The sequence below is a fragment of the Lonchura striata genome, chromosome 4 (genome assembly GCF_046129695.1).
Source record: "Lonchura striata isolate bLonStr1 chromosome 4, bLonStr1.mat, whole genome shotgun sequence".
In the NCBI taxonomy this organism is placed as follows: Eukaryota; Metazoa; Chordata; class Aves; order Passeriformes; family Estrildidae; genus Lonchura; species Lonchura striata.
Genome location: NC_134606.1, coordinates 47569205 through 47583271, shown reverse-complemented (window position 1 = coordinate 47583271; position 14067 = coordinate 47569205). Strand labels below are relative to the sequence as shown.

Sequence of the window (14067 nt, the reverse complement as noted above, 5' to 3'; positions counted from 1 at the left end):
CAGCTGCTCCTTTGAATAAGGATTTTCATGCTGGAGATGGCAGAGCTGGAGCTGACCCACCCCTTTGGGCCTGGTCATTTTGGTAGGGGTCAGTAGGGACCCCAGCCAGGCATGCAGACTTGGCTGAACCATCTGATTCTTTATTCCTGAGCACCCTGCAAAGCCCCAGTAGAATTAATAGGAAGACACAAAAGTTTTATCCTGTGAGTGGCTTGATTCCTTCTAGGAAATCCTTCAGATTTATCTGTGGCGTTGGCTGAGCTACAGATGTTGTTAAACCTACTGAAAAGCATTTTTCTCCTGTATGTAGAAACATTTCAGTTTTAATATTGTATTGAATTTCAGCTGTGTCTAAGTAAGATCCATAATGCTGAAGTAGCCTAAGTCCATAGAATGTACTCTAATAAACAGGTTTTCCTCAAGAACCGTGTTTGGCAGCAAACAAAGATTTCCAAATACCCATTTAATGTGCAAGAGCCCCAGTGTTTTATGATGACTGTCTTTATGGACAGTGGTTTGCTAGTCATTTGGAAGCTTTTCTTGGAATAGTAGAGATTTTTGTCTTCAAGTATGAGACTTTTTTTTCTCTGATTGAGCTGCTGCTAATGTACAATCTGGCCAATTGAGGGAGGGACCAAGGCTTTAAAAAAATCAGCTTAAAGTTGCCACAGGTTCTTTTAACAGTTACTGAGCTGTTATACTTTACACCAAAGTGATCCCATGGTACCTCTTAAAAAGAACGGATTTAAGTAAGTGTATCCCACTTCACAATATGGATCTTCTCTAAAGTGCAGCTGAAAATTTAAACAAATTTTCAAAAATGTGTTTCTAGTAATTTCTTTTTCTCTTCTGTAGTTTAGATCACAACTTTTTTTTTTCCTGGTTTCTTTGAAGTCATTAAGTTGGCCTTCATAGTTCTCAGTTTGTCAACATCGTCTCTGATTAGACCAGGGTCTGTGATGCCAGGAAGGTAAGAATCTTGGCATCTAAACAGACTCTTAACAAAGGAGATCCTTTTTTCCTGTTTATGGCCATAGTGATTAAAAGAGCAGTAAATGTTTCCAAGTATGATATTCTAGAAGTGTCTCATGGTGGATCAGTTGCTATTCAATCAGACTTGTCCATTACCCAAGGACATACTTTCTGAAACATACCCTTTTAGTAGTCTGAGAAGCTCCTTTCACTTACACTTCCATTGAGAAGTGTTTCTAAATATGATTTTCATTTCTTTGTTTCCAGACAGTGTTTGTCAGGGGAGACAAAAAAAAAAAAAAATCTTGCATTTCTATTGCCTTTTAAGATACTCCTTAACAATTTTTTGGAAAGAGACTTCACCATCATACTAGGAAGATCCATCAGGAGCAGAGCTGTAGATTTAAAACAAAGTTTTGTTGTCTCAGGATATATTACTGATTATAGGTTTATACTATACTTAAAGAAAATACATGCCTGATAATACTGGGAGTCCTGAAACAGTCCTAAATAAAGGAAGTCCCAAAACTGGAGCAAACTCCTTATATACTAACAGCTGCTTCTCTGGATATATTTGTGGGAATTGCCAGTTCTGGATGCTTTGAATCTTATGGAGAAGATTTTCAGAACATTAAAGAAGTACTTGGATAGTTCTTCCAAAACCAAAACAAATATCTTGTTTCTTTTAAATTTTTGTTTAATTTAACCCTGTTGAATAGCTTGGCTAGAAGGCAAATTACATTTTTTGAGTGCATTCTGGGAGATTTCTGTTAAATTATGTCCTCGATACATCCAGTTTTATGGTACAGCCCATCATTGTCAGATTAGTAGTGCAGCTAGTTAGTTACTTGCAAAGTCCAAATTATACTGTTCCTTTATAAAATTAACTTTAAGCTGGGGTAAATAGATAAATCCGGGGTATAGGGTATCCAAGTTATGCTACCATCTGATTTCTGCCTATTTTGTGTCTATCTTGCTTTAGCAGAGAGCTCAGCAGGATTGTGTATCTGCATTTTGTCATATAATGATAAACATCTTGACTATAGTAAATACTGCATTTTTACAGTAGATTGAAAAAGTAGGTTTAATAATAGAAAAACATTTCTAATGCAAAAGACTTAGAAATTATGTTTAAAATTTCCATCTGTCAAATGTTTTTCAGTTACCCACCCAGGAAAATATTCCTGTTGGCTAGTCCTACATCAGCAAAAATATATTTGTGCATGAATTCTTATATTTCTTCAAAAGCAATGCTTTTGCTGTTTGTTATTGAAACTTTAAAAATTTGTTTTTTGAATTTTTTTTGGTGTCATATTGAGAGAGGTGCCAAAAATTGGCTTTCTATTATTTCTTGGAATTCTGTATTTATTTTCTGAATATGGCATAGACAGTACTTTTATTGGTTAGGTAGTTGCTGTTTATTTCAAAGTAAAGCACTGTCAGCTGTGACTGGAGTGGAAAGATAATGAGTGTTCCTCTGTTTTCAGCTATATGCCAGCCAGGGTGCAAACATGGTGAATGCATTGGGCCAAATAAGTGTAAGTGCCACCCAGGATACACTGGAAAAACTTGTAACCAAGGTAAGAAAGAATTTCTTTTTGAAATCCTGGAAGTATTGTTGATCTCTGTACCCATCACCACCAATGCTGTGTGTGTCCCCTGTGTTTATAGAACAGTGAACTCATATACCAGGTCTTTTACTGCTGCAGCAAGTCTGATATTTGGACTGACTTTTGGAGAAAGATTGATATCTGCAGTGGGATGACGCAGGGGAAAAATTGTTTTCATTCAGAAGAAATTAATGAGATTAATATATAGGATGTAGTTACATGCTCTCCTTAATCAGAAGCAAATTATTTAAACCTTATGGTCAGGATTGTTTTTTATAAAGTCACAATTTTCATATTTGAATAGTGAAATAATATTTGTTTCATTAAAAACCTAATAATTCATACATTTTCAGTTTAGTGTTTCTAATCCTGAACTAACCAGGTTGCATTAAACTGCTAAATGATTAGTGTAAAGATGAAGTTTCTCTCACTGGATTATCAAGGCTCATTGTTCGGGTCTTTTTTCTCAAAAATTATGTCCAAAGCATGTAATGGTATAAAGATCATAGAGTATAAATTATTAGAGAATTGTAATATGTGATTTTTAGACTTTGATGGCTAAGACATGTTCACACACAAATATATCTCAATTATATCTCTCTTGCAGTTGTCTCAGCCTACAGGAAAATGTGTGCATTTTCAGAGTGCTGAGGAAATTATGGTAGAAAAGTGTGATATTTAGAATTATTTTCTTCAAGGATGTACTCTGATGTTGCTAAATTTCTTATGACGTTGATTTTTAGACCGAGTTATTTTCTTTAAAAGTAGATACATATTTATTTTCAGATTTACTGATCCTTCTAAAACTGATGTGAAAATGTGTGCTGTGCTGTTCAGTGTTCTCAAAAGTTTCCATCATCTCTTATATTATCCTGTCTTTTTTTTTTCCCTTAATCTGGGCTGACATTTTATATTATCATTTTATTCTACATGCTTTCATCAGTCCAAAACCTTTTTAGAAAACAGTGCAGTGAACTAACAGTTTTTATATGTAGTAAATAGTTTAGCAATATCGAAAGAATGCTTTCCAAATTACTGGAGGCTTCAATCTTGAACTAAACTATTTACTTGCCACTAAATGCTAAGGAAGGAAAAATGCAATAGGTTATCAAAGGAGGCACTTGGGGCAGTATTGATGAAATATTCCTGCATGGTGTTGGTGACAAAGCTGCCCAGCAGACGTAGGTGAGGTTAGTGAGATACCAGCTGACTGTGGTGCCCCAAATGTGCACCAGTTCAGGTGGCTGCTGCTGTTCTACTGCATGGTAAGACCCTTGAGCTATTCCTGGAGTCATGATCTGTGTTCTTGCCATGTGCTGATTCAGTATTTGGATGAGACTGGAAAGATTTCAGTGAATGCAGAGTCTGCTTTTGCTGCTAGGAGATTCAAATGGCACAGGGTAAGTGGGACCTATGTTATTATACCTTAATACAGCACCTGCCCTGCTCAGCCTGTGGCCCATTTTCTCAATCCTGTCCTAGAATAGTAACAGAAGTAACAATGTTGGCAGAGGAGATTCTGGAGTTCCCTGCAGGGATGGAAGTGTTGCTAGGATGTGTGAATCTGGGCTGTAAAGTATGCTCATGTTCTTTGTGAAAGGCTTTCTTTGAGTACAAGCTCTGAAAAACAGACTTTACATCTCATCTGTTCATGTGCCCCATGATGAGGCTGTGTTCCTGGGACTCATCCAAGAGATCAGCCCAGCCTCACAGCAGAGCTGTTCAGCCCTGACTGTGTGGTGATGCTGGATGCTTGTCCTTTTCCAGTGGTGCTGCTGCAGCTGCTGTGACAATCCTTACCTCGCTTTAGATCACTCAGAAGTTAAGACTACCTGATACTTTTTAAATCAAATTGCAGTGACTGCACAAGAGCTAACCATGTGTTCTCCCTACAGCATTTATATCTTCTGAATGGTTTCAGTGTTTCCCTTCTGGCTTTTTGATCCTAGCACTACAACTGTAAGCAGTGAGGAGACAAACAGAGGCACGTGAGGGAAAATGCCCTCTGCCACCTCTCTTAATTTATAGTGATAATAACAGAACTCATGCATTCCAAATATGTTCATCTGAAAATTGGTAGCTGCTCTTGAAGAAAATGCAGATAATATTTAGCAAGACAAATACAGACAGTTGTAATTTTTGCTAGCAATCTAAAGCATATACAGGTTAACTTTCTTTGGCTGGGAAAGGTTGTCTTTATAAAAAAAAAATCTAAGGCTGCTTTTCTGTAACTTTCTATTTTCTTAAATAGTTTCTTCTAGGAAAATGATGCAATGTTCACTGCTTGAAATTCTTGTCAGCACTTGATATATATGTATATTTATTAAGTGAAGTAATGTATATTGCTATATTTTTATTATGCCTTCTCCCTACCCTGTGAAGATGTGCAGCTGTAGACAAGTCTACTTGGTCAGAGCAGTGAAGCTCTTGTGTTCTACTCCCTGGATCATCCTGCAGGAAATGTAGCAGCAAGGGGTGAGGTGGTCCTGTGTTTCAGGTTTTGTGCTTCTCCTTTCTGCACAGCTTCAAACAGGAGTGCAATTTTTTGCAAAGGAGGCGGAGACTGATAGACCCGTCAATGGCTGGGTTGTGAAAGCTGAACCCGCAGTGCCCTTAGCATACAGAGCAAATAATTGGTTGTATTTCCTTGGTGCTTCTGTGTGTATTCTGAAAAGTTTTGACTCTGCCATACTCATGGTTGTCACTTGCATTTGTTTTTTTTCTCTGCTCTTCTTTCGGAGCCTGTCTTTTTTTCTTTTCTGAGTTCCTGTGTAAAGTGATAGTGATGGAAATTGTTTATCAGTTTAGATAAAGACAAAACTGTGATTTAGATGAAGTTGGAAGTTGTAGAAAAGGAGGGTTAAAAAACTTCTGAATTTGGCAGCTGTTGATTAATCAGACTAAGTGAACAGAAACTCTTCAGGTGATAGAAATCTCTTATCAGGTTGGCAGGGTAGTGTGATTGCTACTGCTGGAAATGAAGGCTGATCTACTATTTATAGTATGGTGATAACAGTCTAATTTTTCTACTTGATTTCTGGTCTTTTACATTCTATTTTCAGAGTTGGGTAAATGTGGTATTGAATATTTAACTTCAATGTTGCCTGATCCAAGTTACATGATAGGCAGAAAAGGCAGAAAAAGTCTTGAGTGCTGAAGTCTGCAGAAGCTAATTAAAAGGAAATAGCAGAGGGTATTGAATCTGCCTAGAAATAAGTGGCTCATTGTTGGGTGTGCACTGAAGTTGGTCCAAGACCATGTGTGGTGCAGTGCAGCAGTCAAAGGAGTCACATCCAAGTTTGCCAGCATAATGCTCTGTCCTTCCCTTGCACTCACATTTAATTTAATTCCTTTATATATAAAATACTTGTGCTCAGCAGCTTGTTTGCTATAAACCTGCTTCCCATAGTGGCTAAAACAGTCAGTCTGCTTTTATGTGCTCTACTGCCTTGTGTTACTTTCAAATCAAGAATGTTAGTTTTGCATTGGCTGTGAAATTGTAGGCAACGTGGTAAGTTAAAGATTGAAAAGTGAAATTCTCAAATGCAGGACAATGAGTGAGCATTCCCACAAAGAAATTAAAGGGATTTGTTAAACTTTTCAATATTGTTGCACTTTATACTATTCTCTAAGTATGTTACTATTAGGTGTCTATTTATCAGTACCAGAACTTTTATTTCTGTACTAAGAATACTTTGTATGAAGTGGTGGTGTAGAATTCAGAATCCTCTAAAAGGATCTAGTATTTTAATGCTCATAATGTAATCTATACTCTGCAGTATTAATATAGTATATTTACTATACTATAGAACAGTTGTAAATTATTATTTTCAACTTTGAGTCTGTGGTCATAACTCTGGAAGTAAGTGCATGACAGTTTTTTAGTTGTCAGGTGTATCTAAACTTAGAAGCTGAAATGCAGTAGAATTTAAACACTAGAACTTAACAGAAGGTACTGTTAAAATCCTGCCCTGTCAATTTAATTTCAGTGTTACTTTTCCTTACTCTGTCCCTACTTCTATTTAAGTATTTTATACTTAGCTCTGTTATGCCTTTATTTTGTAAAGTGATTATTTTTGTAGAAAATAGGAAGAATACAGATATTTTAGACTAAGAGAACTTTTTTCCTCTTACTTCAAAATGATGGTTGTCAATGAACTTCAGTATATTTAATACTATGGGTTCCTTGGGGATGTATTTTTGAATTGCGGTCAAATGCTAACAGAGTTTTTTAATGTAACAATGACTTTTTTAACAGACACATTGCACATGTAATAAAATATTTATTGCAACTATAATGTCTGTCAGGAACTGCCAACTTGTGGTATGCTTTACAGAAAAAGATTTTTTTTTTGTGCTGCCAAGAGAAATTTGCCTTTCAAAACATGAGCTTTCATTTGCTTATTAGTGGAGATTTTTATGTAAAGCTTTCTTCACACAAAGGTTTCCACAGTGAAAACTTGTCCTTGCCCTCTAGCATAATAATCTACTGCATTTCCATTTGGCCTAGGAGTATACTTGTAGTCACAACTCCTAGAAGAAGACCCTGCTTTCACAGGACAAAATGTTCTTTCTTCTACAGCTGTTTCTCTCAAGCCCAGCAGGTATTTTCCTGTGAGTGTGGCATTGGTGCCTGCTGTGAGAAGTATACTCTCCTGACAGGAAACTTTTCCCAACTCCCAAAGAGTGAGAGCTGTAGAAGGGGTGCTATCTCTGCAGCACATGGTCCTCAGGAAGACTGCAGAGGTGGTCATGTCATCACTCCTTCTTTATCATGCACAGCTCCAGCCCTTATTTTGGCTATCTTTCCTCACTGAAGTCCTTCTTAGTCTCACCTAGTCTTCCTCCCCACTTGAGGAGAAGGTTTCCTGGAAACATCTTGTCCAGCCTTAGTGGGTGGAAATCTTACCCACTTCCCTCTTGCAGAAGAGGGGAGTAGGAAGTATTCTTGTCCTTAAACATGCTGTTCTTCTTAAGACCTTGGAAAATGAACTAAGGGGAGGGCTCTGGGGAGGGTCATGTTTGCATGATGCTCATTATTCCTTGACCCCATGAAGATGGAAAGAAAGTAGGTCAGAAGACAGAAAGTTTAATGATTCATGTAAACACTGTTAGGAGCTCTCAGGAACAGCAGTGACAAAACAGGCAAGATCCTTGCAGCTGAGTTTGGATTACATCAGTGATTTGCAGTGTGATACATGTATTTTTCTCTTGATGGCTCCGCATTTTACCAGTCAAATTAAAGGGAATACATTTCTCAGTTTTAGAATGCCATTTAAAAATATTTTGCCTGAAAAGAGTAAGGTGAAGAATGCTACTCTCACAAACCAATGGATTACAGTGTTTCAGGACAAATTTAAAATCCAAACATTAAGAACTTGTAAAATTCCAGGTGTAGTTGTCTAAAATCAATGTTTTCTCTAACTTCATCTTGACAGTGTATGTAACTTTCTTCATTCCATTTACTATATAGACCCAGTAAAGTTTTCTGTTTTACTTCTGAAAAGCAATCAATTAATTATTGCCTTCATTGTAACCAGAGGTGGGTTTATCTTATTGGTTCAGCATCTTAACCCTGAGCCTTTGCCTCTATTCCACAGGAGGCATCTGTCACCTCCTCAGCTGGCATTTTATGAAGTGGCTACTGTGTGTGTATCTATGACATGATGGGAACTTCAAGCCTTACCTTTCTGCTACATGGATTGAGTGACACTTGATATGATGGTGCTTAGTATTGGGTGATAGCTCTTTGAAAACTTCTGGAAAAATAGCAATTGTCTGTCTGCAAAAGACCACCAGACAGCATGGTGCAATATTACAGATGATGGTTGATAACTCATTTTCTTAGGTCCTCTCTGGCTGGATTTGTGAATTGATTTATTATTTTCATCTTTGTTCTCATCTTTTTTCATTACTATGCAAATAACTACCAACAATAATAAGTGACAAATTATTCTGGCTTACTCAAACAAATCAACACATATTCTTGGAAGAGAATTCTGAAGGAAATCATCTTGTTGTTTGAAGTTCTGTCTATTAATATGGAAACTGTAGGCTGAATATTTTCAGTTCAAGCCATGAATTCTCTATTAAATTGTAAGTCTGAAAATCTAGCCCTCATGGATGGTCCTTGACAAATATAACTGATGTCAGATGCTTTCATTTAGTATTTTCTAAATGATAAGGATTAAATTTTCTTTGTGAGATTATTTGAAGTAAGTTGCCATCAGCTTTCCTACCTTCCTCTGCCACTAATTTTGAAGCATGATAGTGAATCACTGAATTGCTATCAGAATCATGATAGTGATTGCAGAGTGATGTTTGCTTTCTCTCTCCTCCTTCTTCTTCCGAGTGCTTCCTGGTCCTGGACATGGCATCATGTGAATAGTGGCAAAACGTGGGTGGCCTGTGCTTGTGTGTTGCCTAATGAAGCAGCTGGCACTTCATCTAATGCTAATATTGTCATTTTTGAAAAGACACTTATGAAACCAAGCCAAATAAGCTGCTTGGATGGAGGGATGAACAGCGCTTCATGCAGGATGTTTTGGACGCTTGCTATCAGCTGCATATAAAAAGCAAATTGCCGTATTTTTCCTTCCTTCTCCAGCAGCTTGAACTGGCAGTTTTGCCACGCATGCCTTGTGTGTTTTCTTCTCCCACCCTCTGCCCTTGTGCCCTTCATTTCAGATCTGAATGAGTGTGGACTAAAGCCGCGGCCGTGCAAGCACCGGTGTATGAACACCTACGGCAGCTACAAGTGCTACTGCCTGAACGGCTACATGCTAATGCCAGACGGAACGTGCTCAAGTACGGCCAGCCTTGGGGCTTGCTCTTTCCCAGCTCCTCAAAATCCCTGCTCGAGTTTCCCCAGAAAACTTCTATGAAATGAAAATGAGTCCTCAAGTAAAAGATTAATCTTGTTGGAAATTAGGTAGCTGCACAAGATGAGCTACGTTTTTCCTAGTTAAATTAGGCTGAAAAGCCAGGAGCAATTGTTTTGATTTTATTAGTTTTATTGAAAGTTTCCCCCAAAGCATTCTTCAGTGCTGTAAATCACTGCTAATTGGCCTTTGAGGACAAGTGCTTGGAGTTTTCATTGCAGCAAGGCACCTGCATTTCTGCTGCCTTATGGCCTTATGAATGTAAAATCTTTAATGCTGCAGATGTTGGTTGTTGGACTGGTATAAAAATTGTACTGTCATCTCTCTGGGGGTCAGGTTCTTACTTGCTCCCATAAAAACAGTTACTTTGAATATCTGGACAGAGGGAAGGGGAGACTAAATACCTTCAGTTAGAGATACCCCATTTTTAAAATGGCAGTAACTGTCCAGGAGAGTCTGTAGTACATATTAGGCTTTATATTCTGGGGACTGCATTCAATAATACAACTTACTACAATTGTGGTACTTTTTTTTTTATTATTTTCTTAGAGAAGTAGTTTGTGGAAAGAAAAATTTTACTAGCAGATATTTTTCCTCTTTGAAGGATACAAGCATTTCCCCACTTTTGTCATAAATACGTGATCTTTATCTAAATGTGTTCAATTATTTTTTCTCCAGATGCCCTTTCTTGCCTGATGGCAAACTGTCAGTATGGCTGTGACGTGCTGAAAGGGGAGGTGCGCTGCCGCTGTCCTTCTCCAGGGCTGCAGCTTGGGCCTGATGGCAGGACTTGTGTAGGTAGGTGATCAAATGTAGATTTAAATTTTTTTTTTTTCTCCAGAATGCTTTTATCCTTGCACAGAATGCAGTTCAAGAGAGTTTATCAGAGGTACATAGAATGCATAGAACAGGCTGTTTAAAGCTGTTAATAATGAGAATAGTAATAGGGCTGTTGCTCAGGTGCCCTCATGTCAGAGATCGCCAATGTTTTCAGTCCTCTAAGTTTCATTGTCTGCCTAAAGCCCATACAGACTCCTTAGTATCCAAGTCCTTGGCCCTTGCCACTCCTGCTACTTGGTCATTTTAGACTATTGCTAACTTCAAAATACCTGCCTGCATAAAAAAAGGAATGAGGAGATCACCTTTCCCTCTTACCCAACAAGGTGGTGCCTAGCTCAGTGGGTAGAGGGATAATTTGTAAAAATCATTGATATGATAGTGGGGCAAGGTGAAGGTCTGTGCATGTTCCCAGTATTAGTGGGATTCAATGTGCTTTATTCCATACTGTCAAAACTCCAGGTTAAAATAAACACAGGAACTTAGAGCATATAAAAGTGAAATGTTTTGTTCCCATGCTTGTGAACATGGAAAAGGTGCTTATGGTTAATCAGACTCTACTATGGTCTGAAGAACAGTGTGACATGTGATTTCATCAGTCATTAACTATACATCCTAAGTGGGATATGATGCTCCAGTGATTTCATTATTTATAGTCTATGAAGTGCTACAATTCCATAACCAGTAACACTGAAGGAATGTAAGAACATGGGGATGTCCTAATCATCCCTTTGGGTATCTTGGCTTTCCACAGGATAGGTGGTTCTCCAAGTACCTGACCCATGCTGACCAAAAATTTCTTGGCAGAGAAAGGGACATACTCCAGATCTTCTGATGAGAAGAGCAGGCTCCGCACCAAGTCAGAGGCTTTCTGAAGTGCATGATTGGCACATCTGTGTATGGGAAAAATTGGAAAGAATAGGAGGAAAAAACCTACCCTTGTTGCATACTGAAGGGATTAAGTTGTGATAAATCCCATTGTGGATATTATGGCTGAGAGATCTTCGGAAGATACTTATGCCATACATGCCATAGTGAGCTGAATGATTATAAGTACAAACTCAAGAAAGGTGCACCATGTAGAGAAATTTGCTAGAAAAAATGTTTGCCATATTCTCCTAGTGTGTATTTTTCTATTCAGGAAAGTTTCATACTTTGAAGCTCTTTGAGTTCTTCAATGCAGTTTCCAAAAAAAAACATGTTTTTTTTTTTTTCCCCAGAAAGGCAAAGAACTGTGTACCCACATTTTACTTGGGTATGCATAATTTAGAATGACTTCATAACCTATTTCTAAAATTTCCACAAGAATTTCAGAGCAGCCTTGTACAATACAGAGAAAATAGTTACAACAAGAGATGTCTGTTCTTCCTGCATCGTAACATAATGTTCTCCCCTTTTTTGGTAAGAAGTGATTATGACATGCACCCTTTCTGTGTTACTTCTCTATCAGGTTCAAGTTGCAGTAAATACCTCAAATTGTTGAAGCTGCTTGGGATTAAGGCTATGCTTTTTGCTCATGTTTATACAAGCTTGTCACTGTTGGGGAAATTGTTGGCTCCAGCAAAGGTCTGGATAATGCTGCAGTGCAAATAGAAGTGTAGGTGGTGGTAAGAAAATGGAAGTGTACATTGCCTACAGCTCATGAAATCCTTGTTCAAGGAACATTTGAAAGACAGCTGGGAATGCAATGCCTATTTTTAGCACAGGTGGAAATTCCTCTGGGCATTATTCTATTCTTAGTTTAACACTTGCTGATCATTCCTTTGTTTAAAATGTTCCTTTCAGACAATCAGTAAAGAGCCACCAATTTGGCTATAAAGGTAAATTGTATAAACTAAATTACAACAAAGTGAAAAATAATTCAGCAAAATATTCAGTGAAAATGTGGATTAAACAGCTAATTAATTGATTAATGACTCTTGAATCAATAAATCAATTGGCCTTGCCAGGTTTTTGGATTGGGATTTTAATTTAATGAAATGAGCCATATACACATTTCATCTTCAAATGTCCTGAAATTATTTGAGGGCTGAAAATAATGATTTTTCACAATAAAATTATTTCCTTTTTGTGTGCGTGTTTAAAAAATTGAAGATGCAGCCTTGTAAACTTAAAAACCATGCTATTTTTAAAATAGTCTCAAGTTATTTTGTGCTTGAGTTGGTAATCTGATCATACTTGCAACAAGAGAGAGAAGCAATTCTTCTCTGGTGGACACTGACCATCACACTGCCTCCTGTGCCTTTGGAGCAGCTCCCTGATGCTGAGATGAGCTCCAAATCCCCCCTCCATGCCCTGCTTTTGATAGGAAGCAGGTATGAACCACAGCATGTTGCAGCAGGCAAAAGGAAACAGCTCTACACCTTTTGGTTCAGGCATGGATTGACTTGGAGGAAGCCACAGTCACTGTACTGTTTGAGAGCTGCAAGAAACTGATCACAAGCACTGGCATATTGTCTTTTGGTTACTGATCAAAAAGTGGATTTCCCCTCAGCAATGTTCATCCATGCACCTCTCATTATATGCAGATGGAAGGCTGTTATATTTTTCCATATTTTTGCATCAGTTTTGAACATTGTACTGATTAACAGTTCTGTCCTATATCTCTAGGACACATAACTGCATACACAGTTGCCATGATTTAACATAATTTTTGCCTTATGTGAATAAATATGAATATGTGCAGAGGAAAAAACAGGTCATGCTACATTAAGTCTTTAAAGATCATAATCCATGCCATGATAAAGTATATTCAGTGGCTAATCTTGTTTTTACTGAACTATTTTTTGAAGCTGTGATTTAAAGATTAAAAAACTCAACCAAAACCAACAAAGAGCAGAACTCTTAGTAATCAAGCATCTAAAACTTGCAGCCTTGAAATAACATTTTAATAAAGGGTAGAAAATTGTTGTTGAAAATTTTGACTTGTTGATTAAATTATAATAAAAAGCATGGTAGAGTTTGTAAAACTTAGTAGCATATTCAAAACCTATAATGTTAACAGTAAATTCAAATGAAGAGACAGATTTATAGGAAGATTCAGGCATGTGGAGACGTGCCCAGTATTGGCCTTGTTTTCTTTCTCATTGAGGCCTTTACTGCAGCATTCCAGCAATGCTCCTGATGGAGAGAGAGCAGCCAGGAGGGCCAGGGGTGTGGGAGCTCAGGGGCTGAATCCCTGCTGTCCTCAGTAATTCTTCATGCAGAGTGGGACAGTGCCAGCAGGAGCTACTGGGACAACCCATCTGGCAGGCAAATCGTGGCTTTAAGTCACTTCTTTTGGCCGTGGGAGCGCAGCTTGGAGAGAAACTGAAGTTCCATCTTCCCCACCTCAGGTAGCTGCCCTAACTAACCAGCAGCTTTGTGGTAACATTTTTTCTGTGTGGTGGAAGAGGAGCTGCCTTGTTCAGGCCTCTTTCACAAGAGCATCAATCACTTGGCTTTGTTTTGCACTCTTGACATCGGCAGCTGAAGGGCTCCTTTTGGGAAAAGAACGGCATGGAGAGCAAAATCTTGCTTTCCCATAGATCAAGAGCCTGATAGAGCTGCAGAGCAAAGGCTTGAACTGTGCCCTGTAGATAACCAGCAAACAGGAGGAGCTGCGTGCGTCAGAAGCAGCCGTGCATGGCAGGTCTCTACCTCAGTGGAGAATTAGTGTTTGAGCTCTCAGCAGCCTCAGCTCCGGTGTCCAAGGGCTGCAGAGTGAGTGGCAGCGCGAGCAGCTTTTTTGTGTCAGCCTGACCTCATCTGAGAGCTTCCCAGGCAGG

General features: G+C 38.3%; 1 protein-coding gene across 5 annotated transcripts in view; it reads left to right on the top strand.

Annotated features, from left to right (window-relative positions):
• The window catches only part of NPNT (nephronectin), a 48653-nt gene that overhangs the window by 14595 nt on the left and 19991 nt on the right, over positions 1 to 14067 (top strand). For 4 of the 5 annotated variants that reach the window (XM_021525512.3, XM_021525511.3, XM_021525510.3 and 1 more), the window contains 3 exons: positions 2460 to 2552; positions 9270 to 9389; positions 10142 to 10261. In XM_021525512.3, coding sequence (XP_021381187.2) covers positions 2460 to 2552; positions 9270 to 9389; positions 10142 to 10261 — 333 coding nt within the window. The remainder of the gene's footprint in view (positions 1 to 2459; positions 2553 to 9269; positions 9390 to 10141; positions 10262 to 14067) is intronic. The other variant, XM_021525513.3, reaches the window with a different exon arrangement.